At 38.1% G+C, this 27,039-nt stretch overlaps 1 protein-coding gene across 2 annotated transcripts; it reads left to right on the plus strand.

Moving 5' to 3' along the window:
- Nucleotides 1–195: 195 nt before the first annotated feature.
- Nucleotides 196–27,039, plus strand: add2 (adducin 2 (beta)). Of its 2 annotated transcripts, XM_028457823.1 has the most exons (15): nt 196–448; nt 6,687–6,883; nt 7,180–7,321; nt 8,955–9,106; nt 10,513–10,593; nt 12,529–12,678; nt 14,157–14,300; nt 15,897–15,995; nt 17,280–17,456; nt 18,437–18,685; nt 20,049–20,165; nt 20,234–20,320; nt 20,407–20,533; nt 22,570–22,635; nt 25,194–27,039. In XM_028457823.1, exons 2-15 carry the CDS (start codon nt 6,737–6,739, stop codon nt 25,448–25,450), a joined length of 1,995 nt encoding a protein of 664 aa, XP_028313624.1. In that variant the 5' UTR covers nt 196–448; nt 6,687–6,736; the 3' UTR covers nt 25,451–27,039. The 2 variants fall into 2 exon arrangements, with proteins under 2 accessions (XP_028313624.1, XP_028313625.1); XM_028457824.1 differs by lacking the exon at nt 22,570–22,635.

Genomic DNA, 27,039 nt, shown 5'->3' on the forward strand with positions numbered 1-27,039 from the left:
GGCGCTATGGGACTGTGTTTTCCTTATATGTCCACAATAACTGGGCCTTAACTAACTCAAGGTTAGAATTTAAAATGAAGAAAAAATAAAAATTAAAAATTAAATCTACAAAATGAGAGATATGTGCTCAGCAGAATGAGAGATAGGGCTATGAACAGCCTCTATGTTTGTGGGTAACTGACGCTGTTTGGGTGTCAGGCAGTGCACAGGCGTGGCAGTGGGCTGGTCCAGGCGCACTGAGCCATTAAAAACACCACAGCGGCTGCTTTCAGCTGAAGGCCCCGAGAGACGCTCACAAAGAACCTCTGGCGTCAATTTACGCACAGATCCGTTGATTCTATCCCCTCATCTGTTGGTCGCGTGCCGGCATCGGGCTGTGCGTGCTGGTGCTGGGGGAGCACGGAGGGTAAAACGGTGCTGATGTTCCTCTCTGGACGTCCTAATCCAGGTAATCAAGTCATGACGGGGCTCTGTGCGCAATTCATGGCGACAGCGTCATTTGGTGCCGCGTTTTGTTTTCATCGTGCGCTCTTGTCCATCCGTGGCTGTGCGTGTAATTTATGGTGCCAAAGTCTAGAGTTCTAAGCGTGTCGTGCAGGTGAAGGAAGGCCCGATGGCAGCTGTGTTTGTGTTCCAACACGTATGTCGGTGCCTATAGACAAACGGTGCACCATTGTGCTGCTATGGGGTGTGAAACCCCGCATTAAGGCTCTATCGCCGCATGTGTTTTTGTTGCAGTGAGGGCACCCCCGGGTCCGGTGCTCGGCTCAGTAGCTGGTACTGATGCTGCAGCGTGTGCGGGTGTTGCTAGGCAGCCATGTCTGCGCACGGGCTGCTATAAGCTCATGGAGGATAGCAGAAGATGCTCGGAAATCCAGGAAGGCTGATGTGATACTCGTTGTTTCTGTCTGTGGAGAATGTTTGACGTGAGAAGTCACACGGACAGAGGTTAAAAAACAAAAACCCAACAAGGACTGAGCAGATGATAAATAAATATTTAAATAATCCATAATTATTAAATGCAGTAGCGGCCAGAGGTGTATGTACTGATACATCCATATCCTACTCAAGTAGAAGTACTGTTACTTGATTTAACTTGTACTCAAGCACAAGTACAAGTAGGTCATACATAAAATACTCAAGTACAACCAAAAAGTAGCTCAATGAAATAGTACTTAAAGTAAAAATTACTGGTTACTTTCACCCACACGTTTATTTTTTGTTAATAAATCTTGCCACGATTCCCTTGCGTACAGTAAACATCTCATGTATAAACTTAATAAGGAAGAGACTAAATCTTATTTTATTTTCCACAAAGGCATAAAAGTTTTGCCAAAATGTACAACTTTTTAAATAATAAAATAACACCAATAAATTCAATTAAATATATAAATATATATATTTTTTTAAAATCTCAGGCTCTATGTATAGCTAAATTTATGACCTCGTAAATTTCTCTAAAAAAAAAAAAAAAAAAGCTCTAAAACTGATGTTTTAGAGTTCCGTGCATTATGTTGAATCTGATGCGATGCATTTAATTGTTGTCTGGTCATTTCATTTATTGTAGTTTCACAATGTCCGTCGATCATTTTAAAACAAAACATAATAAACTCAATAACTGTCAGATGTAGAAATGTAATGAATTACTTTCCCTTTTTTAAAACATACTTAAGTACAAGTAAAAATAATGATTGAGAAATATACTCAAAAAAGGACAAGTAGCCATAAAATCAAGTAAATTACAGTAACGTGAGTTACTTTCACCTCTGATAGCAGCAACAATAACATTAATAAAATAATTAAAGGCACTGCGTGATACTTATCATAAAGTGGCTGCTCATTTCTCAGGGATGGGTTAGAAGCAGAGAACAAATTTGTGTATGTAACACATATATGACAAAAGAAGTAAATCACTATTACTAAAACAAATGTGTAAAAAGTGATGCTAATAGAATAAAGCCATTTATATCATACACACAATAAATGGGCTACACGGCAATTTCATTTAGCAGATGCTTTTATCCAAAGTCACATACAACATGAGCAGTTTAGGGTTAACATCCCACAGTCATGGCCCAGATTGGATTTGATTACAAGCCAGCTTTCCTAACCATTGTTCCACCACCACCCAATATGAATGCCATATGGAAATAATTAGTGAACGGAAGATGTTTCAAAAAAATGTTAGAAATACTTAAATTAATTGTGTATGGAAAACATAATATACCAATGTCACTACTGGCGTATTTATGTGAATGTATCTTTAGTACGTTGTTGTAATTAAAGCATTACATAAATGAAGTTATTTTACCAATACTGTACTATAATGAATACAGTGATCTCAGTATGATGGACAAAGACACTCCTTAAACACAAACATTGAGTGATTTAGTAATACATTAGGAGTGCAGTTTGTTTTCTACTGATATGTGGTGGCTTTTTGAGACATGTTAAAAATAAATGAAGTTGAAATAGCTTTCAGAATTTGCACAGATGTTTTATGTAGAATACATCCAGTGGGGCATCCCATTAAAATGGGCTTAATGTGTGAATTAGAAATGTAAAAGGCCTAAAATTATATTGGGAGTTGTTAATATGTGAAATTAAGTGTTGGACAATATCGGAAAAGGGGAAACGCTAATATTGAACATCTCAATTCACCAACTGATATTTGTATTTTCAAATGAAAAAGCTAAATGGATATACTTATTATGGAATGTGGAAAGATGATAAAAGGGTTGGCAACAGGACGCCTTGGTTTGTAAAGGGTTTGTTACATAAGAGGGTGAGATTGAGATGATCAGCCATTATGACATAAATCCAATATAAGTGGAGCCAAAAGAAATCGATACAGAGCTTCTTAAATAATTATCTCTCCATTGGTGTCTCCTATGGGCTTCTCGCAATGCTGCATGTGTAGAAAATCTGACATACATGATTTACAAACTCGAAGTGAGGTTTTAGGATGCTCCTTTTTACATTTGAAAAAACAACTTCTGCATTTTTATTCTTTAAAAACACATTCATCATTGTATCTCTGGATGTGATGACACAGTAAGAAGTGAAAGATCTGATGCTGGAGTCAGGATATGGTATTATATTATACAGTGTGGTTACAAAGAGCCTGGCTGCAGTGGGAGAGGATGAGTGGTGGAACAGCAGCTCCATTACTTCTGGCTTTTAGAAAAGAGAATTAAGGTGATGATGCAGCACCACCCTGCCAACAAGACCAGGAAGTAGTGATCTCCTCCTCAGTCATTAGGAGCCTCCCATGAGGGGGGATTCTGTCTGGTGTCCAAGAACAGCTGAGCCCCTGCCGTCCCCAGAGGAGCAAGAGTAATCCACACTGTGAACTGTCCTCCATTGTAAAGAGGAAAGAGAACAGACCGGTTAACGTTAACTGATCAAACATTTACAGTATTTAGAACTAATCTTGGGAAACACGGTCAGAAATGTCCACTGTGCAGCTTAAAAAAGATAAGTACTGTAAGTAAATATTTTTTTTACTTTTTATTCAAATCATCAAACAAAAACGTTTGGTTTGCATTAAAAGTTTTGACACTGAAATTGAGATTTGATCCTGACACATGTCTAAAGCTGGTTGGAGACCAGTTTGTATAGTTTAGGACAGAAAAAAGGAGAAAATATCTTGTGCTTTTAATTCAAATGAAGTTGTATCATCTACGTAAGATAATAACCATTTGTGTTTCATTTAATTCTGGTCACCTTTATTTCAATTTTAGATGTGTAGTCTCTCTCTAGCGTTTTATCATTAAAGTCCTTCTAATGCTACTCAAAGCAGGAAATGTGTGTGTGTGTGTGTGTCCCCCCCCTTTAGAGAAATATTTTTCCACATCACCATTTTTAAATCAGAGCAGTGGTTTAAGCCCTCCCCCTTCCATTTGTGTTTTATTCTCATTTTGTGTGTTTTTCAAATAGTTTTGAATATTTTTGTTGTTATTTTGGGTATTTTTGGATTCCTTTTGTGCATTCTTGTCATTTTGCGTGTTTTTCCATAAAGTTTTGAATATTTTTGTTGTTTTTATGATGTGTTTTTTTGATTTATCTTCTGTATTTTCCTTGTCATTCTGTATGTTTTTGGATTCATTTTTTTTTGTTTTTGTGTCATTTCTTTTGTATTTTTGTTGTAATTTTTTGTGTTCTTGGAATAAGTTGTGTATTTTTGTTATTTTATGTTTTTTCTCTTTTTGTGTATTGTCTGTCATTTTTGTGTTTTGGAATAAGTTTGTTATTTTATGTTTTTGGAGTTATTTTGTATGTTTTTGGGTTTCATTTTGTGTATTTGCTTTGGGGGCCACACATAATTAGACAGACGGCCTCATGTGGGCCGTGGGCCACCAGTTGCCCATGTTTGCCTCGGACTGTCGGTGTAAAATTTATTTGGGAAGTGGAAACTGGGAATGGGTGTAGCTCTTATAAGACGTGAGGCAGTGAGTCGGCTGGAGCTGCTGGGTGTAGTGGGTGTGGTGTGTGTGGGTCCTTATCTGCTCTCTGCAGGACGCCCAGCGTGCGAGTAGTGGGGGGTTCATTTGGGGAGAGGCCAGCTCTTCTCTGACCGTAACTCTTTACATTCTCCAGTTATTGGGCCGTATCTTTGGTTAGCTTCCTGTTAGTGGCTGTCATGCTGCTGTTTGCATGTGAGCTTTTACTGCTAATGTTTGCATTTCCTATGGTGCTGCACTTACACCAGCCACTGCCCTGAGGAGGACATGCAGCATCCTTGATGCGGGTGTAGTTTTTCCTTTTAATGTTCCATTTAAAATGCACGGTGGTGTGGATGTCTGCGTGCTGGTTCAGATTACCCAAGGTTCAAATTAAATCATGTTGTTTCATCATCGTGACTTGAAAAACTCATGGATTTAGTCTTTTTGTGCAAGCTGCCTATTTATCTTTTGTAATAATCCTATTAAGAATGTTTGTTGATGAATTACTTTCAAATCTCATCTGTCAATTAAATATAGATTAGTGATAGACCGATACATCGGCCGGCCGATATTATCGGCCGATTTTTGTGTTTTTTACGTGTATTGGCATCGGCCGATGCGGGCTGCTGCATTCGCAGAGAGAGCAACAATATTTTTTACTTGATGTTGTTGTACATCAACTGTTTTTAATATTTGTTCAGTATTTTTTACCTCACTTTTGTTAATTTCAAAAAATGTACCTTTTTAAAAAATTGTACCATTTACTATCATCGTGTAATTTTTATGATGTAAATTGAGTGAGCAAAAGTAGTATCGGCTTCAAATATCGGCTCAAGAAAAATGGCAGTCCGTATCGGTCATCGGCTAAGGCTGCTGCAAAAAAAAAATCGGTCTCGGCCCTAAAAAAAAATTCATATCGGTCTATCTCTGATTTACATGTGCACAGCGGAGGTGGGGCGCACACTCACACATGCACGCTTCTGTGTCCACCCCCCCCCTGAAACGGACAGAAGTCTCCGGTATGAAAGTGAAAGTAAACGCAAGCGCATCGCTCTGCTCTTTCTGAATAAACAAAATAAGCGTGCACGCACATAAACACACACACACACACACACACACACACACAGACACAAACACTCTAACAGCAGACGCTGACCCCGCTTTCAGAGCCAGTAAACTGGGGAAGAAGTCCAGCGATCAGCCGCTTCGCTCCAACCGAGAGACAATTTTGCCGTTCACTCATAGGTTTTCACCTTTGTGCATAAATGCTAGTGAAATAAAGCCATGTCACGTAAAGCAAACAACTCTTCGGTGTAAATGAGACAATAAAACAATGCAATGGGCGCATCCACAGAAAGTTTCATCACGACAATGACGTCATTGATCGGATCGGCAAATTAAGACATTACAGCCGATCACACTAATTGCATAAAATGAAAAATATCCGCCGATCCGATATAGCCGATCAGATCGGTGTAAAGCCTAATTTGAATGTGATGATTGTTGTAACTTTGATAGCTTCTGCATGTATTGGCCCTCATTTATCAACCGTTTGTACGTTACGTACAATGTGCGTTCGAGCAAATTAACGCAAGCTTTGGTATTTATCAATTCTGACGTGAGCGTACGCTACGATCAGATCTCACGTCAAGTCTGACGTGGTGTATGCAAATCTGAGTGTGTGAATTTGTGCTGCAGAGTCTGAAAATGATGTATTAAACCAGCCTCAGCCGTCATTTAAGTATATGACAGAACAGATCAAAACGCTTGTGCTCAACAGCCTGACTCGTCTATTTTTTCTTGGCTGAAATGTAAAGAATTGTCTTGATCAAATAGCAGGGTTTTGAGCTTTTAGAATGTGGATGAGTCCAGTTTGATTTAAACCACCATTAGGCATTCTTGGTTAAGTTTTTTATAGTCCGTTTATTTCCTTAGCAATGTTTGTTTGACTTGAGTGGTCGGGGCCTCCGAACCAGGAATATTTGAGGGCATATCGTGTTAATGACGTTCAAATTTACGCACCGCATTCATCAACACCCGATTATTTGTACGCTGTCAAATACGAATGTTTCATAAAGCACGTTGGTCCTGTCATATGACCAAATGTGCACTCAAATTTGCACCCGTTTTCATGCAAGGTTGATAAATGAGGGCCATTGTCTCTAAAAGTGTCTGAATATCAGCTGTAATTTTAAGAAATGCACATTTATAACCATATTTATGCTTTCTTTTTCCTTTCAGCTTTCTCCACCTGCACTCGGTTGTTGGACATCCTTTGAAAACAGTTAAAAATGAGCAAGTCTCCCACACCGAAGACCACCCCAGTGCTGCGCAGCCCAAGTGATGGGGTCCCTGAAGGCCTCCAGTCACCCCAGCACTCCACCCCTGGGTCCGGACCGCAGCACAAGAAGCGCATCTCCAGCCTGCTGCAGAGTCCGGTGAGATGCATGATTTATTGTCTTTCAAATACAAACTACTTTTAAATGAAATTACCTCCTCATGTTTGGTCGGTTTGCAAACATTGGATGGATTCTGGCTTCTGGTCAGTGCAGGACTGTGTATGGATGTGTAGGAGGGCTGCAGTGATGTTATTAGAGGAAGAGAGCAGGACTGACTCACTCTCTTCCTACACCTCAAGTGCATGGATTTTAGGATGTCCAAAACAAAAAGTGTGTTTTTCCTGATGTTCAAACATTCAAAGACTTTTTCTATCTCAATCTGTGTGTGTTTGTAGTCCTTCAGAGAGGAGCTGGATGTGCTGATCCAGGAGCAGATGAAGAAAGGCGGCAGCTCCTCCAACCTGTGGGCTCTCAGACAGCTGGCGGATTTTATGGCCTCACACGGCTCCCCGACGGCTCTGCCAGTGTCGCCCTCCAGTATGTGTCAAAGAATCACCATCACTGTAAATTATCATTTCATTTTGAAAGCATGGCCTTGGTGGGAGCTGGTTGAAAAGTAATCAAAACCAGTTCTAGCATCAGCAACATTCACCTAGTTTTAGCTATGAGAGGGATTGTTGACCATCACTAAGAAAAAAACAGTGTTGGTTTCTTTTCTGAAAGGACTTTTGTCTAAAATGTATTGTGTCAATCTGAGTTTCCCAGATGTCGGACAAATTCAGGTTTATCTTATCTTGAATTCAAGTGTTATCTATATATAAACTGAGGGAGTAAATAAAAATAAAGGTTGAGTATAGTTCGTGTTTAATCCAGCAGACCACCATATACGTTTTTTACTTATTTCAAAATAAAAGCTGTAGGAATAAAAAAAACTACTTCTTCTTATGCATTTTAATGTTACCCATTCATCCATTCGCAGTGCCTGCCTAATCAGGTCAGGGTCAAAGGGGGCTCTCAGTCAAATTTTACATTAAAACAGTTAAATCAAATTATAAACAGAAAGCATGGTCAAACCTGATCTAAAGGTGTAATCTATTCTACCCAAGACGTGACAGGGCGCGAGAACATTGAGCAATTTAAAATAGAAAAAAATATTTCTTTCTTTGCACTCAAAAAACATTATTACTGTTCTAAGATATGTGATTTTTATTTTATTTTATTTTAATTTTATGTTATTTTCATGACTTTTGAAGAACCTTTCTTAATAATGGTTGTACATTTGTTTTACCCACTTTGTTCAAATATTGTTATGATGGGGTAAGGGGGTTCATTCATCAAAGAGCAAGATAGATTGAGAATCACTTTATTAATGTTTTTGGAGGAACACACATCCAACCTTAACACGAGTTGACCCCCTGTCTTTGAGCATCAACCTCTGCTTTTCTAATCAGCCCATTTCTAGTGATTCTTTTTTTTTTTTTTTACAAATAGTCCTTAATAAGTGATGAAACTTCCACATTTCTTACTGGTAAAAGGAATACCATGTGCATATAAAACACATTTATTTATTTCATATGTAACTATCCATGTCCATCCCACCCCTTTTAGTTTTTTAATTTTTATTTTGTTTTACATTGGCCATTGCATTTATATATATATATATATATATATATATATATATATATATATATATATATATATGTGTGTGTGTGTGTTTTGTGTAATGACAAATAAAAGGATTCTGATTGTAAAACAGTGAGAACATAGAATTTGACACTTCGTTGTTTATGTTACTGGTTTATTTTAACCGTGATCACAACAAGCTCACATCACACTGATGAAAAAGGTCATAGGTATTAAGGTGTGGGATAAAGGTATTCAGCCATACAGTCTAACATCAGAAGACTATATATTGTGATCTCCGGTGATATAAAACAAGTTTGTAAATTGAAGAAAAGTATCTGTGTATCTGTAGATACTGTATTTGTCTCTGTGTGCTACACTTTGAAAGACTTGTCACTGGGAGAAGCAGTTATAGAAGATAAATACAATTTCATTTAAATTCTGTTTGTTTTTTTCATTATTGATTTCCTTTAAATGGTTATGAGCTAATGAATCGATGAATGAGAAAACCACCTGACTCACTTCCCTCCTGCTCCCACCCACATAGACATGATGATGGTGACGCCCATCAACGACCTGCACGGCTGGGAGCCCGGCACCATGGTAAAGGGTGAGCGGCTGATGCGCTGCAAACTGGCGAGCACCCACCGCCTGTTCGACCTGTACGGCTGGGCTCAGATCAGCCGCACGGGTCTCACGGTCAGTCGGGCCACTTTTCACTCAACATACACGTCTTTGTCCTATTGTTACGATCACTAGCTGTCCTTTAGTTGAGTTGAGTTACTTAAAACAGTGGTTCCCAACCTTTTTGTGCCCAAGGCACACCAAAGGACAAATCTGAAGGCACAACTATTGTACCATATCGGTAAATGTTCATAATTTACTACTGCCAAATGAAATGTGACAAAGACAACTATATTACTCATGAAATATTTATTAACAAAATATGTCCAAAAAAAATTTAGGTACAAAGTTTGCCTCTGTATGTAGTTGTATATTGCAATGATAATGTATGATTGCCACAAAATCCCAAAGAATTGTTCAACTGGACAGATGTTTTGTCAATATATAGGAGCACTCAATTCATACAATAGAATTGCAGGATTAGAAGGATTTGAATGGTTCCTCTATTAACCACAGATGATCAAGTAACAAAGTACTTAATTACTATATGTAAGTAGTTTTTCTGGTATCTGTACTTTACTTGAGTATTTATTTTTTGGCAGTGGTTATTCGTACATTTGCCGTATATATATACCAACATTCTATCCGTATGCAGCGCCCCTATTTGGCCAGTTTAGGTCACGTGACTATGAGTAAACCTTACCCTAAACCTAACCCTAAAAATTGTTGCGATATTTGATTATAACCTTACTCTAACCCTAACCCTAACCATAAACCTAAACCTAAGATGGTACGTACGTGTACTTCGGTAACCGTACCAATAGCACTGGGGATTGTCCGTACGGAAACCGTACAAATAGACACTTTCTTATTTTTTTGGCAACTTTTTACTTTCACTACTTACTTCTTTAAACAAATACCTGTGCTTTATACTCCTTACCTTTTAAAAAAGAACATGTTACTTTAAGACCTTCGAAGATGACGCCACAACGTAAATAGATGCAAAATGTTGGTAGTTTGAGCTTTTTTCTGTTCGGGAGCTCCCTTAGTTTTATGGTTAACATTTTAAAGTTTTTAAAAACGTGAAACACAAAGCTGCTCTGAGTTTAATTGAGCCTTTGCATTTTTCCCCCCTTAAAACATTTTATTTATTATGAGTGCTTAATTCTCCAGGTGTTCAAAGGTAACAGATCTAACTTGATCCATGTACCAATATTCTACACGTTTTTAAAATAATACCAAAATATGGAATGTGCTAGTTTAAAAGCCCTGTCTAATTAGTTTTACTTTTTTATTTAAGTACATTTAGTAGCATGTACTTTTTTACTTTTACTCAAGTAAAGAAGCAACTTCAATACTTTTACTTTTACTGGAGTACTGAAGACTAGTGCTTTTGCCACCTCTGCTATCAACCCAATAATCCATGTGTCATCCCGTTCGATTTATCTTCTGTAACCAGTATCACTCTTTCTTTCCCTCAGCTGCGTGTGAGTAAAGAACAGGAACATTTTCTGGTGCTTCCAGGCGGCCTGGCCTACAGCGAGGTGTCAGGATCCAGTTTGGTGAGTTGGAATTGAAAGAACACAAATGTCAGCGCTTTTATCTTCAGTGTTTGATGTAGCAAAGGTTTCTAGATTTGTGATCTCATCAAAACATTTTCTCTTCTTTTTATTTACCTTTAAGTATCAGAATCAGAATCAGAATCAACTTTATTGACCAAGAGTGTATGAATACACACGAGGAATTTGTCTTGGTGACCTGTGCTCTCTGAGAAGTAGTTCTATTTCAGCAGTTAAAATGTCTGAGAAAATACTTTTGCAATATATTGATCATTTTTATGTTATCGATTTTTTCATAGGTAGTGCTTGTAATTTACCAGCAGCCTCATTGTGTTGCAGGTGCTGCTATATAAGAGGGAGATGTTAAAGACATAAAGTGGTTATTTTCAGCAATTGTGACCACTTCGTTAATATATAATAGAAGTTTTATTGGCTCACTGCAAACTATCCAAAAAACAATCAGCTTTAACTTATTTAGTGGTTTCCAAACACAACAAGATAATCAAAGTGCTTTGGAGTAAAATATAAGTAAAAACAGCAATACCATCCTACATCCCTGAAAGTAGGGCTGGACAATATAAAGTCTTATGGAAAAGACAATTCTGTGTCAAAGTCACTGGTCACAGTGACAGGCTCTGTTGTTAACAGCCTGCTGCTCATTATCAACATGTTGTGCCCCTTTTAACTTTTTTTTTAAATAAGGGACAGCATGTGTGAGTGAGTTCTGCATGGCTTAGCAGTTCATATGATGCAGAAGCACAAATGCCCCCCTATCCTTAACCTCTGCTGGCCTGCTCACCTCATTGTTAAAATCCAAACCATCTCCAAATACTGTACCTGAGCCGTTTTCGGTTGTGTCCAAAAAGGAAAAACAAAAGCAGTGACTCGAACTGTTATTTCAAAGCAAAATAAGCCTTAGAATGAAGCTATATCATTATAAACAATATTATATTTTTTATATTGCACAGGATAAAAAAATGCAAGTTCAAAGAACTCCAACAACATAGTATTTGAGGTTTATTTTCCCAAACTTGCCTGTTTTCCAGAGTTTTAGCCCTCTGAAAAGTGACTTTCTGAGCAGTTCTAAAATGGGCTGTTTTGGGGCCTACTTATGCATTCATGAGTAGGCGTGTTTGTAGACGCTGACTCGACACAACAGTTAGCTATACACACACTTGTTATTGTTTTCAGCCAAAAAACTGCACATTACAGTAAAACACATGGCTATTTAAGCGGCTATTGTGATTGAGAGTCAGACAAACACTGCTCCACGGTGTGTGTGTGTGTGTGTATGTGTGTGTGTGTGTGTGTGTGTGTGCGGCACTGGAGTCAGCTGCTTCAAACAACGCTGTCACGTTGCTTTCTTCTCCAATACTTATTACAGGAATAGTCCATTCAAGGTGATAGTCCACTGTTTTGTCCAACCGCAGCGTCGCATTGGGAGAAACATACATTTTTCAACTTTGGCCCTCTGAATGAGGCTTAAGGGATGTATATCACTGTAGCAAAATCATTATAAAGTGATAATGGTTCAGCACTGCTACCAATTTAAAGTCAACCCAACATACCTAATAGTGTAATAAAATGTCAAACAAAATCTTGAGAACATTTACTGTGGAAGAGTTAAAGAACATGTTTTATTGAAAGGTAGAATGCTAGCCTACTAGCATGCTAATGCTAGCAGAATTCTTAGTCACACCATGACCGCGCAAAATCATTTTTTTTCCTCTGTAGTCTGAAGTTACGAGCTCTTCTACTAGTTTTCATGTGTTCAAAATTCTGGAGGATTTTGTTTCGTGAGCAGGTTGTTCACCTTCTTGTATCTTATCTGATCTTTTTCAGTGTTTGAACACTCAGATCAAAATAAAAAATTTTAAAAAATTTCAAAACTTGAATTGTCGAAGCTCCTACATCTTGTTCTGTGTGTTTTTTACTCAGGTAAAGGTGAACATCCTGGGTGAGGTGGTGGAGAAGGGCAGCAGCAACATGGGCGTGGATACGGAGCAGTTCAGCCTGCACTCTGCCATATACTCGGCTCGGCCAGATGTTCGCTGCTTGCTTCACCTTCACACACCAGCAACAGCAGCGGTGAGATGGGACTCAAAGCTTTGCTTTCTCCTATCTGTGAAAAATGCAATGTATTCACCAGGACTCCATTCATACTTTAAAGTATAGCAGGACATTGTGTTTTCGATTTAAAATGTGTATTCATTTATTTTTAATATTTATTAACATATAACATAGACCCTCGATCTGAAAGGAAAAGAAACTGCTGTCATTTGAACTCATGCAACAATAAGAAATAAAGGACTGTACCTATTAAATGTTACGAGTATTAAAGAGAGGGCGAAGTAAAGACTTTTTGAATTTTGGAAATAATTTATTAATCCCTGAAGGGAAATTTCCTACCCCTAGCTGAGTCTCAATAAAAATAAATAAATAAATAAATAAAAAAAAAAAAATATATATATATATATATATATATATATGTATACATATTTTTTTAAATGTTTGATGTTTATACATGAGTTTTTTGTAGGTTGTTCCATAATTATACTCTGCAAGCAGATTTACAATGACTTTTCCTTGTTGTACGAATCGAGTGTACTTTTGGGTTGTGCGATGCTCTGATTGTATCGTATCTGTCTTTAACATTGCTGAAAAATTTGTATTTATACGTTCGGTAACACTTTACTTGAAGTTCTATACATAAAGGCTTAAAGTACGCTGTCATTATTATGACATGACACCTATCATTAGCATGAATAAGGTGTCATGAAGGTTGTCATTAAGTGTCATTTGTTACCCTAACCCTTCGTTACCCTAACCCCTAACCCTTAACCCTAACCATAACCCTTAACCCTAACCCTTAACCCTAACCCTTAACCCTAACCCTTTGTTCCCCTAACCCTTTGTTCCCCTAACCCTTAACCCTAACCCTAACCCTTTGTTACCCTAACCCTTCGTTACCCTAACCCCTAACCCTTAACCCTAACCCTAACCCTTTCTTACCCTAACCCTTAACCCTAACCCTTAACCCTAACCCTAACCCTTTGTTACTCTAACCCTTTGTTACCCTATCCCTTAGCCCTAACCCTTTGTTACCCTAACCTTTTGTTACCCTAACCCTTAACCCTAACCCTTTGTTACCCTAACCTTTTGTTACCCTAACCCTTCGTTACCCTAACCCCTAACCCTTAACCCTAACCATAACCCTTTGTTACCCTAACCCCTAACCTTAACTCCACTAGATCCCTTCACCTAACCCCAAAAAGGCCAACATAGCTCCAAAGGTGTCATCATTTAGTGAACACTTAATGACAGCGTAATGACATCCTTAATGACACCTTATTCATGACCGATAATGACAATGTAATGTCAGCGTTATGTATAAAACCTTGAGTGAAGTGTTATCATATGTTCTTACATTAATGGTAATTGTTTCAACACACGGTCAAATATAGCATCGACAACAACAGTAAAAAGACACAAAGGTCATTGTGTCATCAGCACTGGGCTTGTGCCTTTACAACCTCCCCCTGCAACTGACAGTCCATTCTCTTTAGGTTTCAGCCATGAAGTGCGGCCTCCTGCCACTCTCCCATGAGGCTCTGCTGGTTGGAGATGTCGCCTATTACGACTACAATGGAGCAATGGAGGAGGAGGAAGACCGGGTGGGTCTACAGAAGAGCTTAGGACCTACTTGTAAGGTGAGCAGACCGCATTAATAATATATAATTAATGTTTCATCCTGCTACATTTAACTGACTTTTTATAAGTGTCTTGGACTTTTGGGGTCACCACTTATTGTCATGGTAAGTTATATGGTCTGTGTTGTCTAAAGCAGTGAAGCCTACTGACAGAGTAATATATTACGTTCTGCTAATAAGAGTGAAGATACTGGTGTAGAAATCAACACTTTTCTTGTGACACACGGGACGATTTCTCAGGACTCATTTGTTGAAAAATGTGTGAAATGCCATACTAACATACTACTCATACAAATTTCAAAATTAGTATGTAGTGCATTTACATTAGATAGTATGAAAAGATTGAGTGTGTGAGAAATACCCATATATATACAGTACATGTATACTATATCGGGACATTTTTAAGTAAGCACGGTGGGCACAGTAGTCATTCTCAACCTCCCCATGATGCATTGTGAGCAGACATTCAGGGAATGTAAAATCGTCCTGGGACCGACTACAAAATAAAAATCAAACGTTCCCTTTTCATAACAGAAGCTTCTCTTATTGTCTTCCATTAGTTTTTAACACTTTTGTAAATAGGCTCTTGTTTTGCAGTTAACCGCACATTTTGTGAGTAGTAAATGGCAGACAATATGGAATCTCCAAAATAAAAAGTGTTTACGCGACTTTATGGATCAAATGACCACATGATGATATTCTACCTGGTCACTTTCTCACTTCAAATGCTTTCAGAACTTCCAAAAGTGGTGAATCAATAGAGATATTTAGTCTCAGTGTGCTTCAGGTTTTTGTCATTATGGGTTTGAAATGCACCTTGGGAAACTTGGAAGTATACTTCAGTGGGAACGCTCATCATCCTAATCATACTTAGTACAGAGTAGACAGTATATACTCGTTGAGTTTGTAGCGTCTAGTACGTTAGAGTGCCATTTCAAACACAGCTATAATGTAGGCCTCATAGATCAATAAATTGACGATTCTTTCCTCGAAAAAAATATGTAAAAGGTTGAAATTTCCTAAAGGAAGTTTGTTTTAATCTCCACTGTAAACAATCGATTTATCAACATTGTTTGCAATGGATGCAAAGAAGTATTTTTTCTTCATTCTTACCATAATTTGTTTTTTTTTTCTTCGCCTGACAGTGACACTATTTTTGTTCTAGTTTGTTTCCAATATTTACTGTGATATCTCTTCACTAGACATTCAATTTTAAAATATACATCCACCATTGTTTTACTGCCCCTTACTGTCCATGAAAACACAAGAAATAATGGTAAGAGTCACGTAAAAAGACGTCTTCAGGACTCCACATCTCACAAAGCAACGCTTGTGAAACTTTTCCGACAATGTCAATAAACCGAGGGTTTACAGAGCAGATCAAAGCAAACACTGTCTATATTTAACAAAAAAAAACTACAGTCTCTAGCAGCATTAAAATATATGGAGGATTAAGCTGATTCTCTATCTACTATAAATACCTTGAGCTTGAAAAGGCAAATGTTCCACTCCACCGTTAGACCTGAGAGGATTAGACTTTACACTGGTTTCTTTCCTTGTGCTGGTTTCTATTTCACAGTAACAATATGTTCCCAGGTTCTGGTGCTGAGGAATCATGGCATTGTGGCTCTTGGTGAATCAGTGGAGGAAGCCTTCTACACCATCTACCACATTCAGGCAGCCTGCCAGATCCAGGTATCTGACACCTACCGCTGCTGTGCTGACACATGGTTGAATGCTGTCATTGCAAAATTTATAGGCGGGGGCGTGAATAAGCAGCCAATGTCATAGCGCAGATTGCACATTTGGGCAGTTGCCCTTTTTTCTCACACGCTGCACTGCAGTGTAATACACTCGATGCTCAGTGTGAGCCAAAGAAACACTGCAGTGACCCCACTGGGGCAGCAGAGGCCCTCAGGGACGCAGATACACACCACGTTGTACCTGGTGGGAATTTTTTTGATCTCACAGCATTTAAAAAACAATAACCCTGTTTTGGTTTTAAACAGGGGCGCACGGTGGCTTAGTGGTTAGCACGTCCGCCTCACAGCAAGAAGGTCCTGGGTTCAAGCCCTGGGGTGGACACTTGGGTCCTTTCTGTGTGGAGTTTGCATGTTCTCCCCGTGCTGCGTGGGTTTCCTCCGGGTACTCCGGCTTCCTCCCACAATCCAAAAACATGACTGTAAGGTTGATTGGAGTCTCTAAAATGCCCATAGGAGTGAATGAGAGAGTGAATGGTTGTCTGTGTCTCTGTTGCCCTGTGATGGACTGGCGCCCTGTCCAGGGTGTGCCCCCGCCAAGCGCCCTATGAGAGCCGGAGATTGGCACCGGCAGACCCCCGCGACCCTGTTAAACGGGAAATGAGCGGGTAAGAAAATGGATGGATGGATGGTTTTAAACATTATGATTGTAGAGTGTTCTCCAACACCAGGAAGTGGTCTCCATCCTGGTAATGGAATGAATGTAAAATGTACTGTATCTAATCTACTCTTAACCATGTTCGTCAGTTGAGATGTTTGATACTTACCTTGAGGCACAATAAATGCATTAAAAACATGGTTTATGACATACATACATATAAATAAATCTGAAGCACATGCAATGATCTAAAATTAGATTCAAGATTCAAAGATCCAAGATTCAAAGTGTTTATTATCATGTTTCCCTGTACAATGAAATTCTTACTTTGCTGTCCACACTGGATGCCACAAAGAAAGACAAACAAATTTGAAACAAAGAACTGAACAAAACAAAGAAAATAAAAGTATAATAACAATAATTATTTCAACTACAGGTATTGTTGCAGATGTAAAAGTAAAAAACGTTTCAAAAAATGTGCAATTTAGATGAAAAAAATGATATGAATGATTGACACTGTACTATGTAACGTACCTAATGACAATGATTACTGATTCATTATAGCAGGAAACATTTCGTTCAATGCACAAGAATCATGTTTGTGGTTGTGTGACCACGCAGGTGTCAGCGTTGTGTTGTGCTGGTGGAGAGCACAACCTGATTTTCCTCGACCGGACCATCCACAAACCCACCCCGACTGGTACTGTGGGCTGGGCCGGCTCCACCTTTGGACCGCTGCATAAGAGTCGCGCTGGGGAGCACGAGTTTGAAGCTCTGATGAGAACTCTGGATAACCTGGTGAGTGACTGGGACACTGCAAAGGCTTCTGTGGGGCAAAGAATCACTCCTTTTCAATTTTTAGAAGCTAAAATATGACTTTCATTGAAAGTTTGAATAATTCTGTAATCTTTTTTCCAGTCAAGTCCGATAACTTAGGCCTGACTCTTTCAAACTACTGAATGAACAAAATGATTTCTAGGTAATGTCCAGAGGTGTAAAGAGTACTGATACGTTCTACTCAAGTCTACTTGTAATAATTGATTTAAATTCTATTCAAGTAAGTCATACATAAAATACTCAAGTACGAGTTAAACGTAGCTCAATTAAATAGTACTCAAGGTAAAAGTTACTAGTTACTTTCACCCCCCATGTTTATTTTTGGTAATAAATCTTGCAGTGGTTCCCATGTATAAAGGAAGAGACAAAATCTTGCATAGTTGGAACTTAATTTATTTTCCACAAAGGCATCTGTATAAAATGAAATTGTCAAATTTACAATTCTTTTTAAAAATAAATTAACATCAATTAATTCAATTTTTTTTAATTAATTCTCAGGCTCTAAGTATAGCTACATTTATGAACTCCTAAACAGTGCCATGCCAAATGCGCCATGTGGGTAACAATATAATAGGTAAAAACCGCAACCTGAACCCAAGAAAGTGGCTGGTCATTGATGAGAAATGGCACGACTAAAAACAAATGGATTATGTTCAATGTACTATGAAACAAAAATATAATCACAAAAAAAAAATTATTCACTCAGTAACGATTAGGTTTAGAATTGTAACAAATTTTTTTTACTTCTTTTAAAACATACTTAAGTACAAGTAAAATTACTGATTTAGAAGTATACTCAAAAAAGTAGTAGTATCCATAAAACCAACTCAATTACAGTCACGTGAGTACTTCTAATCCATTACTTTCACCTCTGGTAATGTGACATATCAGAGTTGGTCTCAGCTGAATGACGCCCAATGCTTAAATCCTTTGTTTTCCAGGGTTACCGTACCGGCTATGCCTACCGCTTCCCGGTGCTGCTTGAGCGATCCCGGACACGAAGGGAGGTGGAGGTGCCTGCGACGGTCACAGCTTTCCATCAGTTCGACGAGGATGGGGTCCACCCGGCCTTGAGGCAGAATCCTTTTACTCAGCGGCAGCAGCAGGAACGTACGCGGTGGCTCAACACCCCCAACACATACCAGAAAGTCAGCCAAGAGGAAGCCAGCCCGGGACACCAGCGCACCACTGTGAGGCTTCAAGGAGGAATGGGTTCAATCTTGATATTTGTACATTTACTTATTTGTTGGGGTCTAGTGGTGCCAATCCCTTTCTTTTTATTCGCTATAATGTAGGAAAATACAGCCTGTCACAATGCCCACACCTTTACACAATCATTCACTCCTTCTGGCTTTTTTAGCTATACCCCGATAACCCTAACAGTATACACCAGGGTTGGGGTCGATTATAATTGTAAGTGAATTGTAATTGTGTTTAGATAATTGATGTGATTGAGATGATGGCCATGAAACTTCTATAAATATTGTTAATTATAACTTATCGCAAAACTGGGGAAACATGTTATGTAGTTAACAATTATCAAAATATGTTTCATCTCAAGCTTTCCCACATTTGACCATTTAAAAAGAATTTAAGTCGAGTGGTATACTGACACAAAAAAGGCTTAGACGCCCACACCATGCATATTAGAACCTATGTTTTCAATGATTAGAAAACCTAACAATGTAGCAAATAGATAGGAAAAAAATATTTGATAGATATTTGTTTTTAGTGTATTTTACAGCTGATTTAGGACCCGTTATCATTAGTGATGCTATCAGAAAGCTAACACAAGAGGCAATAAGTTTAACTTTATTAGGTTATTTATTTCAGGGTCAGTAATTGTGATAAATTGTAATTGAACTTTAGTAATTGAGAACGTGATTGTAATTGACTTTTTGAGGATGAAAAAAAAATGTAATTTAATTGTAATAGGAAAAAATAATGGTCATAGTCGTCGTACTTGAACATGGGTAATTGAAAATGTAATTGTAACTGAAAAATGTAATTTGCCCCTAACCCTGATATACTGTATACCACAGACCTCACTTACAATTAGTTTGCCTGATTGTCTTTTTAAATGAAGGAATGCAAATCTGCTGAAAAAAACCATTTAAGAGTAAAACATTAATGGAGTGAGAACAAAGCAAGCTGTGATTAGGGAAATAATTCTAGATCATCAGAATAACTATCATCTGGCATGATGCAACAAGGAGGTAGAAACAGCAACAGTAGCTCCTCTCTCTATTTAAGATCTTCTCTCCTGTTCACCATGTGGTGCATCAACAAGTTCCCCTACACACAGACCCCCTGACAGGGTTGTCATGGTTTGTGTTTTCATTCCTGTTTCACCCCTCCCACCTCTCCTCTTCCGCATTGCAGAGGGAAACCCACAAATTGCAGACCCTGCACAGTCCTCCCCCTAGTGGCAGAACAGAACATCAGAAACATTTCATTTCTTTCATGAAATTCACTGAATATATGATTCATTTGGTTTACTTTTGATTGTTTTCTTTCAAAGTGGTTTATATTATATATATTATTTTCTACCAGTGGCTAAAAGCAGAAGAGATGACACAAGCTGGCAGCACCGCTATCAAAATTGAGAACCCAAACCAGTTTGTGCCTCTCTTCACCAATCCACGGGAGGTGATTGAGACACGGAACAAGGTAACGTGTTGTTTTCCTCCTATGTGGGTCCCTTCATGCACATATCAAGAAATTTTTGGTTTCCTCAGATCCGACAGCAGAATCGTCAAGACATGAAAACAGCAGGACCTCAGTCCCAAGTCCTTGCCAGTGTCATCACAGAAGACAGTCCCCCAGTAAGACATCCTATTCTTTCACTCTGCAGATATCAGTTTTTCAGTTTTCATTGCTGAGATGTTGTGTGTTCTTCTCACTCGCTAAGTCACCAGTCAGCCCACCCAAAGTCCCATTGGAACCCGAACCTCCAAATCCTTTCAACCAGCTGACAGACCAGGAGCTGGACGAGTACCGCAAGGAGGTGCAGAGGAAACAGGATGGACCAACCAATGGTAGGTTTCATTTTCAGGCTATTGAGCCTTCAAACCAAAGATCTTAGACGTTAGAAGATCAAAAATATGAAGTCAAACATAAAACTAATTACAGCTATGCTGGTTTAAAGACATGCTGCCATTTACATGGCTCAAACACAGAAACCATCTACAACACATTTTCAACTAAAGACTCCCATTTACTAAATATTATGTCTGAGCACTGAGGTTTAAACGTCTACATATTTTTGTCTGTTATATGTGCATTACATACTCCTTTGTAATCCCCTTAAATGTGCTGTGTATAAGACTGTATTTAAAGATAACATTTCCTTTCCATACACTGATGTACTTACTCATCGTTCTCTCTTTTAAGTTCTCTGTCATCCATCATCAGCTGGTAAAATTAGTGATGGGACATTTATTTTAAACTATACAACAATGAACAGTCATCTTTAATAAACTTAATGAAGTAATTTTAAAAGTACGTGTGTCTTGATCTGATATTGATATCAGATATGGCCCGATATAAAGGAGTACTGTCGGATTATATCACCCTTTATCTAACATCTCTGATATAATATATATTGTTTTAATTGGATTTATTGAAGGTATTTTTCGGGTTCTTCTTATTTATTTTATTCAATTGTAGCATATTGTTATGTTTGAGATTAAAATGTCTGTTTCCCATTGGTTAATAAATGAGTCAGTTTTTCGAATACCTTCTGTTGCTAATTGTGCTACTCTGTTTGAGGAATATCACTTGATTAAGCCTTTTCTAATATTCTACACTACAAAATAAGGTATAAAAGTTGACGGATACTGTTATCAGATAAGATCAATATTGGTATCGGAAAATACCCAAGGCTACAACATCAGCGTCGTATCGAAAATAGAAAAAGTTGTATTGGGACAATTAAAAGTCCATAAATTCAATTCAGCTTTATATATATAGCGCAAATTACAACAAAGTCATCTCAAAGCGCGTAGCAAAATATAGTCCATAGTAGGAAAGAAAGAAAAAACCCAACAAGATCCACATGAACAATGTGACAAGAGAAGATTTTCTTCCCTATACCAAGTCCTGAAGAGCAACTGTCCTGCATGTTATGGATGTCTCCCTCCCACTTTAAATATCAATTTCACCAACACAATTTCATTGAGATTAAGAACTCTTATTTCTCCTTTTGTGAGAGCAAAAATGTGATTATAAAAAAAAACACTTGCGTGTCAAGAATTCTCAGTTTGTCTTTAAAATAATTGAAAATGACAAACTCTGTAACCTTCAAATGCTCCTTATTAGGGGTATGTACTGCCTGCCATCTGGCGATACGATTCGTATCCCGATACATAGGTCACGATACGATACAATGTATTCTGATATTAACATATAAGGCGATTTTTTATATATGTGACTTAAGAAACATCTAATCTGTAAATGTGTACACCTTAATGAGAATATTATGTATGAAATATATTTTATTGGCATATTTAACACTCAAAACATTGGCTTTAATGTGCCATGTACAACATACAGTACAATCTGCCTGTGGCTTTTAAACCAATATTGACTTTAGTGCAACATGGCTTTAGTGCAACTTAACTTAGGTATATGTCTAGAACAACAAATAAATGCAGAAAGTTAGTACTTTCTTTTTAGATTTTATTGAAAAAACACAAGCTGGTCAACAGCACTCTTCTTTGTGCAGTTACAATGGCTCTTTCCTGGTTAAATAAAGATTTAAAAAAAAAAAAATCGAAATGGATGCATTTAGAATTGATCCGAGAATCGTGAGACATAATATCGCAATATATTGCAGAATTGATTTTTTTTCAACACCCCTTCTCTTTATGCATTAATGTTCTTCTTATTGTTTATCTGAATTTTGAACACGATTTAATTTTCAACTTCTGAATTCATACACAGCAATCTGAACCAAACATGACTGTATTGTTTCCTATGTTCCTTATCCTCCTGACCTCACAACTCTAATGCACCGCCTGCTCAGCCCTGTTTGTCCTTCACTGTTTGTCCTTGTATGTCTTTGTGTACGTAGGGGAGGAGTCTCCCCCCACTTCCTCCCCCACAAAGGGCGACCTGCCCGGCCACCCTCCACTCTCAGGTGAGGCATGGCCGAGCACCGACAGTCCGCCCGGCTCGCCTTGCATGCTCAGATTCTGACCCATTAAGGACTCAGTGTGACTCTGAGCTGCTGCTGCTCTCTGACATGTTACTCCTCCTTGTATGCAGCTGAAATCAGCCACATTGAGAGTTAACATAAACACTGTCAGCATCACATGGTTTGCGAGTCACACAGCAACAAGAAAAACCTCATTCATCCATCCCATAACGGGACGCTGAACATGAATACTCTTGGATGCCTTCAGGTGCTTTAGTAGGTTCTTCAGAGATGTGGACCATCATAATTAAAATCTTTAGTATTGATTTTAATCTCAACCTTTTTTGTTTGCAGGTCATTGCCTGAGAGTTCCACAGTGTTTGTAAATTAAAGCGTTTAACATATGAGACACAGCCAGATGTTTTATACAGAAATTCATTTACATATCAAAACAACACAGATGAGTAAATGACAGGCATTTTTTTGTTTAGATGTTATTAAATAATCTGTACTAAATACATTTTATTTAAAAGCAACTGGGATCCAGTGCAGATATATTCAACATCTGCCTTCAAGAGCCCGCTAAGAGCTGATAACATCCTTTTGGGAACAGTTATTTTCTGGCTTTAGCAGCCTGCTAGGACCTTTTTATTATTCACAGACCACCAGAACCATCACTTTGTGCACTGATGTGCCACTTCCAGTCAGAATAGTAGGAGGCTACGCTATCCTCGAACTGTTTGCACAACATAGGGAGCATGAACTAGTCCATAATAATCTGGTATGTTGAATTATTCATTTCAACATGTCCTGAGGACATCACTTATCAATCATAAAACAGCTTCACACTGTAGTCCCTCCTCCTCCAAACCTAGACTGTATTGTCAATATTTGGTCATAGAATGGATTTCAACTCCCAGATTCAATCATTTTTTTTTTTGGAGTCATATGGCAAAACTCTTATTTTAAAGCAATTGACTTTTAGATCAAGTAGCTGAATAACAATTATCATTTTAACGATTAGACCCCATCACAGAATTTAGGTACATTTCACCATCTATTGAATCCTGTAGTCTACACTTGGTGATTTAAAGATTTTAGTGCCTTAATTTGATAACAAAAAGCATCAAAATGTTAACTTTACATTGAATATAATACTCATTGTTGCGCTCAATTCAAAAACTTAACAACATCCTGTCCCTTTCCTGACACCGTCTAGTTTGTCATACCTTTTTCTGTTTTTTGTCCATGTTATGGGGATACCATGAGGAGTAACATGGGTGTCAACATTAAACTGTGTACCTGATCTCAGTCAAGACATTTTGATTCCACTCAGAGGGAAAACTCGATCTCTAACTGAGTAGATAAAATAAAATAAAAGCTCTTCTATCAAAATAAAAGCTCTTCCATCAAAATAAAAGCTCTTCTATCGGCAGAGGGCAAAGTAACAGATTACAAGTACTCACCTTATTGTAACTGAGTTGCTTTTGTGGGTACTTTCTAAATCAGTCATTTTCCTTGTACTTCAGTGCGTTTGAAAAGAAGTAAAGTAATTTGTTACATTTCTACACCCAACCATTACTGATTAAACTATTATTATTGTTATAATTTTTTAGAAGGATCAGCGGACATTGTGAAACTACAGAAAATGAAATGACCAGACAACAATCAAATGCATCACATCATAGCCGACCAATCAAATTGAACGTAATGCACGGCAGCTTTGAATGCCGATTATTTTCTCAGTTTTAGACTGAGATTTATTTTTCTTTTGAATTGGTGTTATTTTATTTTAAAAAGAATTGTACATTTTGACAAACCTTTTATTTTATACAGATGCCTTTGTGGAAAATAAATTAAGTTCCAATTTGTGCAAGATTGAGTCTCTTCCTTTTTAAGTTTATACATGAGATGTTTACTGTATACAAGGGAATCGTGGCAAGATTTATTACCAAAATTAAATGTGTGGGTGGGAAATAACTAGTAACTTTTACTTTGAGTACTATTTATTTGAGCCAATTTTTACTTCTACTTGAGTATTTCATGTATGACTTACTTGTACTTGTACTTGAGTACAATTTCAATCAAGTAGGATACACCAGTACTCTTTACACCTCTGTGTATTGAGTTAAATGAGAATCGCAGCCTCATCAATGGAGTCAAAATGTCTGCTGAAGGTCTATATCGCTGTTGGAATGACATGTGTTACATTTCAGTCCGTTATAAGTAAACCCTTCTGTGTCTGTATCTGCTGTGTGTGTTGTACTGTCTCTCTCTCTTTCTCTCTGTGTGTGTGTGTATGTGTGGATGGGTGTGTCTGTCGGCCTGTCCGTCCTTTTCTGTGTCACCTCACACCGGCTCTTAGGGCAAAGTTCTGGTTCTTTGGTCTTGTCTCAATAGTAAGTGTGTGACGCCAACTCCACGTAATGCACAGCATGTTGATCATTAGTACAACGTTGGAGCATGTAGCTTTGCAGCTGCACCCAGCCCAAGTCCAATGGCCCCCCATCAGTGACCCCTGAATGTTTTCTCTCTCTTTTTCACTCACTCACTGGGAGCAGAGGAGGCAGAGGTGGACTCGCCGGCTCTGCAGAACGGAGGCGAGGAGGAGAAGCAGACGACGGAGGAGCTGGAGAAAGGCATGAAGGCCCTTTCCACCAACGACACATCCTCCCCACCTGCTGCTCCGCCTGCCAAATTACAGAGCGGCACCCCCGAGGGGTCGCCCTGCAAGTCCCCGTCCAAGAAGAAGAAGAAGTTCAAGCCACCCTCGTTCCTAAAAAAGAGCAAGAAGCAGAAGGAGAAGGCCGAGGCCTGAGATCTTTGAGCAGAGATCGATGAATTAACTCCAATGAATTATTTCTCAGTGTTTGATAGAGTAGTGGATGAGTCACCCACATCAGATCCAGTCTAAGAGCCATTCAAGATGTTGTTTACAGACGATACAAGGTGAACCTTCTCACGCTATTGTAAATGGTGACTCATCTGAAACAGGCTAGAAAACACTAGGAACTATTTCCACCTGGTTGAACACCACATCACTGCTTATCCCATGCTCGGTCGCTGTAGGTCTTTTATTTCATCTGCTTCAGTATCGCTTCATGAGTTCTCTCCACTGCACTGAATCCCTTATTAATAATAATAACGTTGTAATAACAAGGATTTTGGACACGCGCCACAGTATCATGAACACTAAAAGAAAGAAAATGATCTTTTTGGCATGTGAAAATGAGGTTTGTTTTAAAGGAAACTGTTATTTGGGGTATTTTGCATAACTTGATTATAAAAGCTATTTAAATAGATAGATTAAACTCTAATTTAACATTTTCCCATTTTTAAACATTGGGACTTTTTCTGCAACCAAAAGAAAAAAGACTTTTCTCAAAAATGTTGCTAAAATCTCTCCTGAAATTTAACATTTTTTCACCCTAAAACAAAAATACATCAAATTTTACATTTTGTTCCTAAATAACAAAAATATCGATGACTATATAGAACTACTTTTTTTTTTTTTTCCGTCAAAATGCTTTTCTCGTTTTACCAAATCACATTTTTTTTAAATAGTTTAATTGTATAATTTTCCTTTTTGCAAAATGTGGCAAATTTAGTTTTGCTTGATTAAAACAAAAAAAGCTAAAATATCTCTTAACTCCTAAAACATTTCAAAAACTTTTGTTACCGGTAATTGATTTTTCACCCTGAAAATAAACCCTAATTTAATTCTCACAAGCCTGATACTCTTGCACTGATGCAGCGACCCTTTGCAGATGCCAGTAGTAGTTGTTTTTTTTTTTTTTCCCGATGCTTTTTCTTTGTTTTATTCTTTATTAATGCCATAATGCACACTGGAAATGGAAGATTCCCTGAATGATGCACCCCTTTTCCATGTATAGACACTTGTAACCTAATAGTAGGTCGCTTCAGTCCATCTTTGTTGGTATAGGCTCGTTCTGGTTTGGTTCTAGCTATGATGTAGCTACAGTATGTTGCAGGTTACTCTGTGAGCACAGGTGCTGTACATGTAAATATATAATAGCTACTGGTTGTGCTCCTCTAAATGCTGGTCTTGTGTTAAACAGTCAGCCCTTCAATGTTGTTACTGCAGGGATGGTTGTCTAAAAGAGTGCAAACTAAAATGCTTCAATCGAAAACCAAAAGCAAAGAGTGTTTGTTGCTTTCTAACGGAGTCTGAAACCAGTAAAAGACGTCACTGAAGGTACGAAACATTCCACTTCTCTTGTTTTGTTTTTCTAACTCGTGCGTGCAAAATACCTCCAAAGTGTAAATATTCTTTTTTTTTTTTTTTTTTTTTTTTTTAACCAGTAGCTGTTGAACAAAATGCTGATGTGTGATGTCTGCTCATGGTTTAATTTATTTGACAATAGAATGCATAGGTGTGTGTTGCTA

This window comes from Gouania willdenowi, chromosome 9, assembly GCF_900634775.1.
Source record: "Gouania willdenowi chromosome 9, fGouWil2.1, whole genome shotgun sequence".
In the NCBI taxonomy this organism is placed as follows: domain Eukaryota; kingdom Metazoa; phylum Chordata; class Actinopteri; order Blenniiformes; family Gobiesocidae; genus Gouania; species Gouania willdenowi.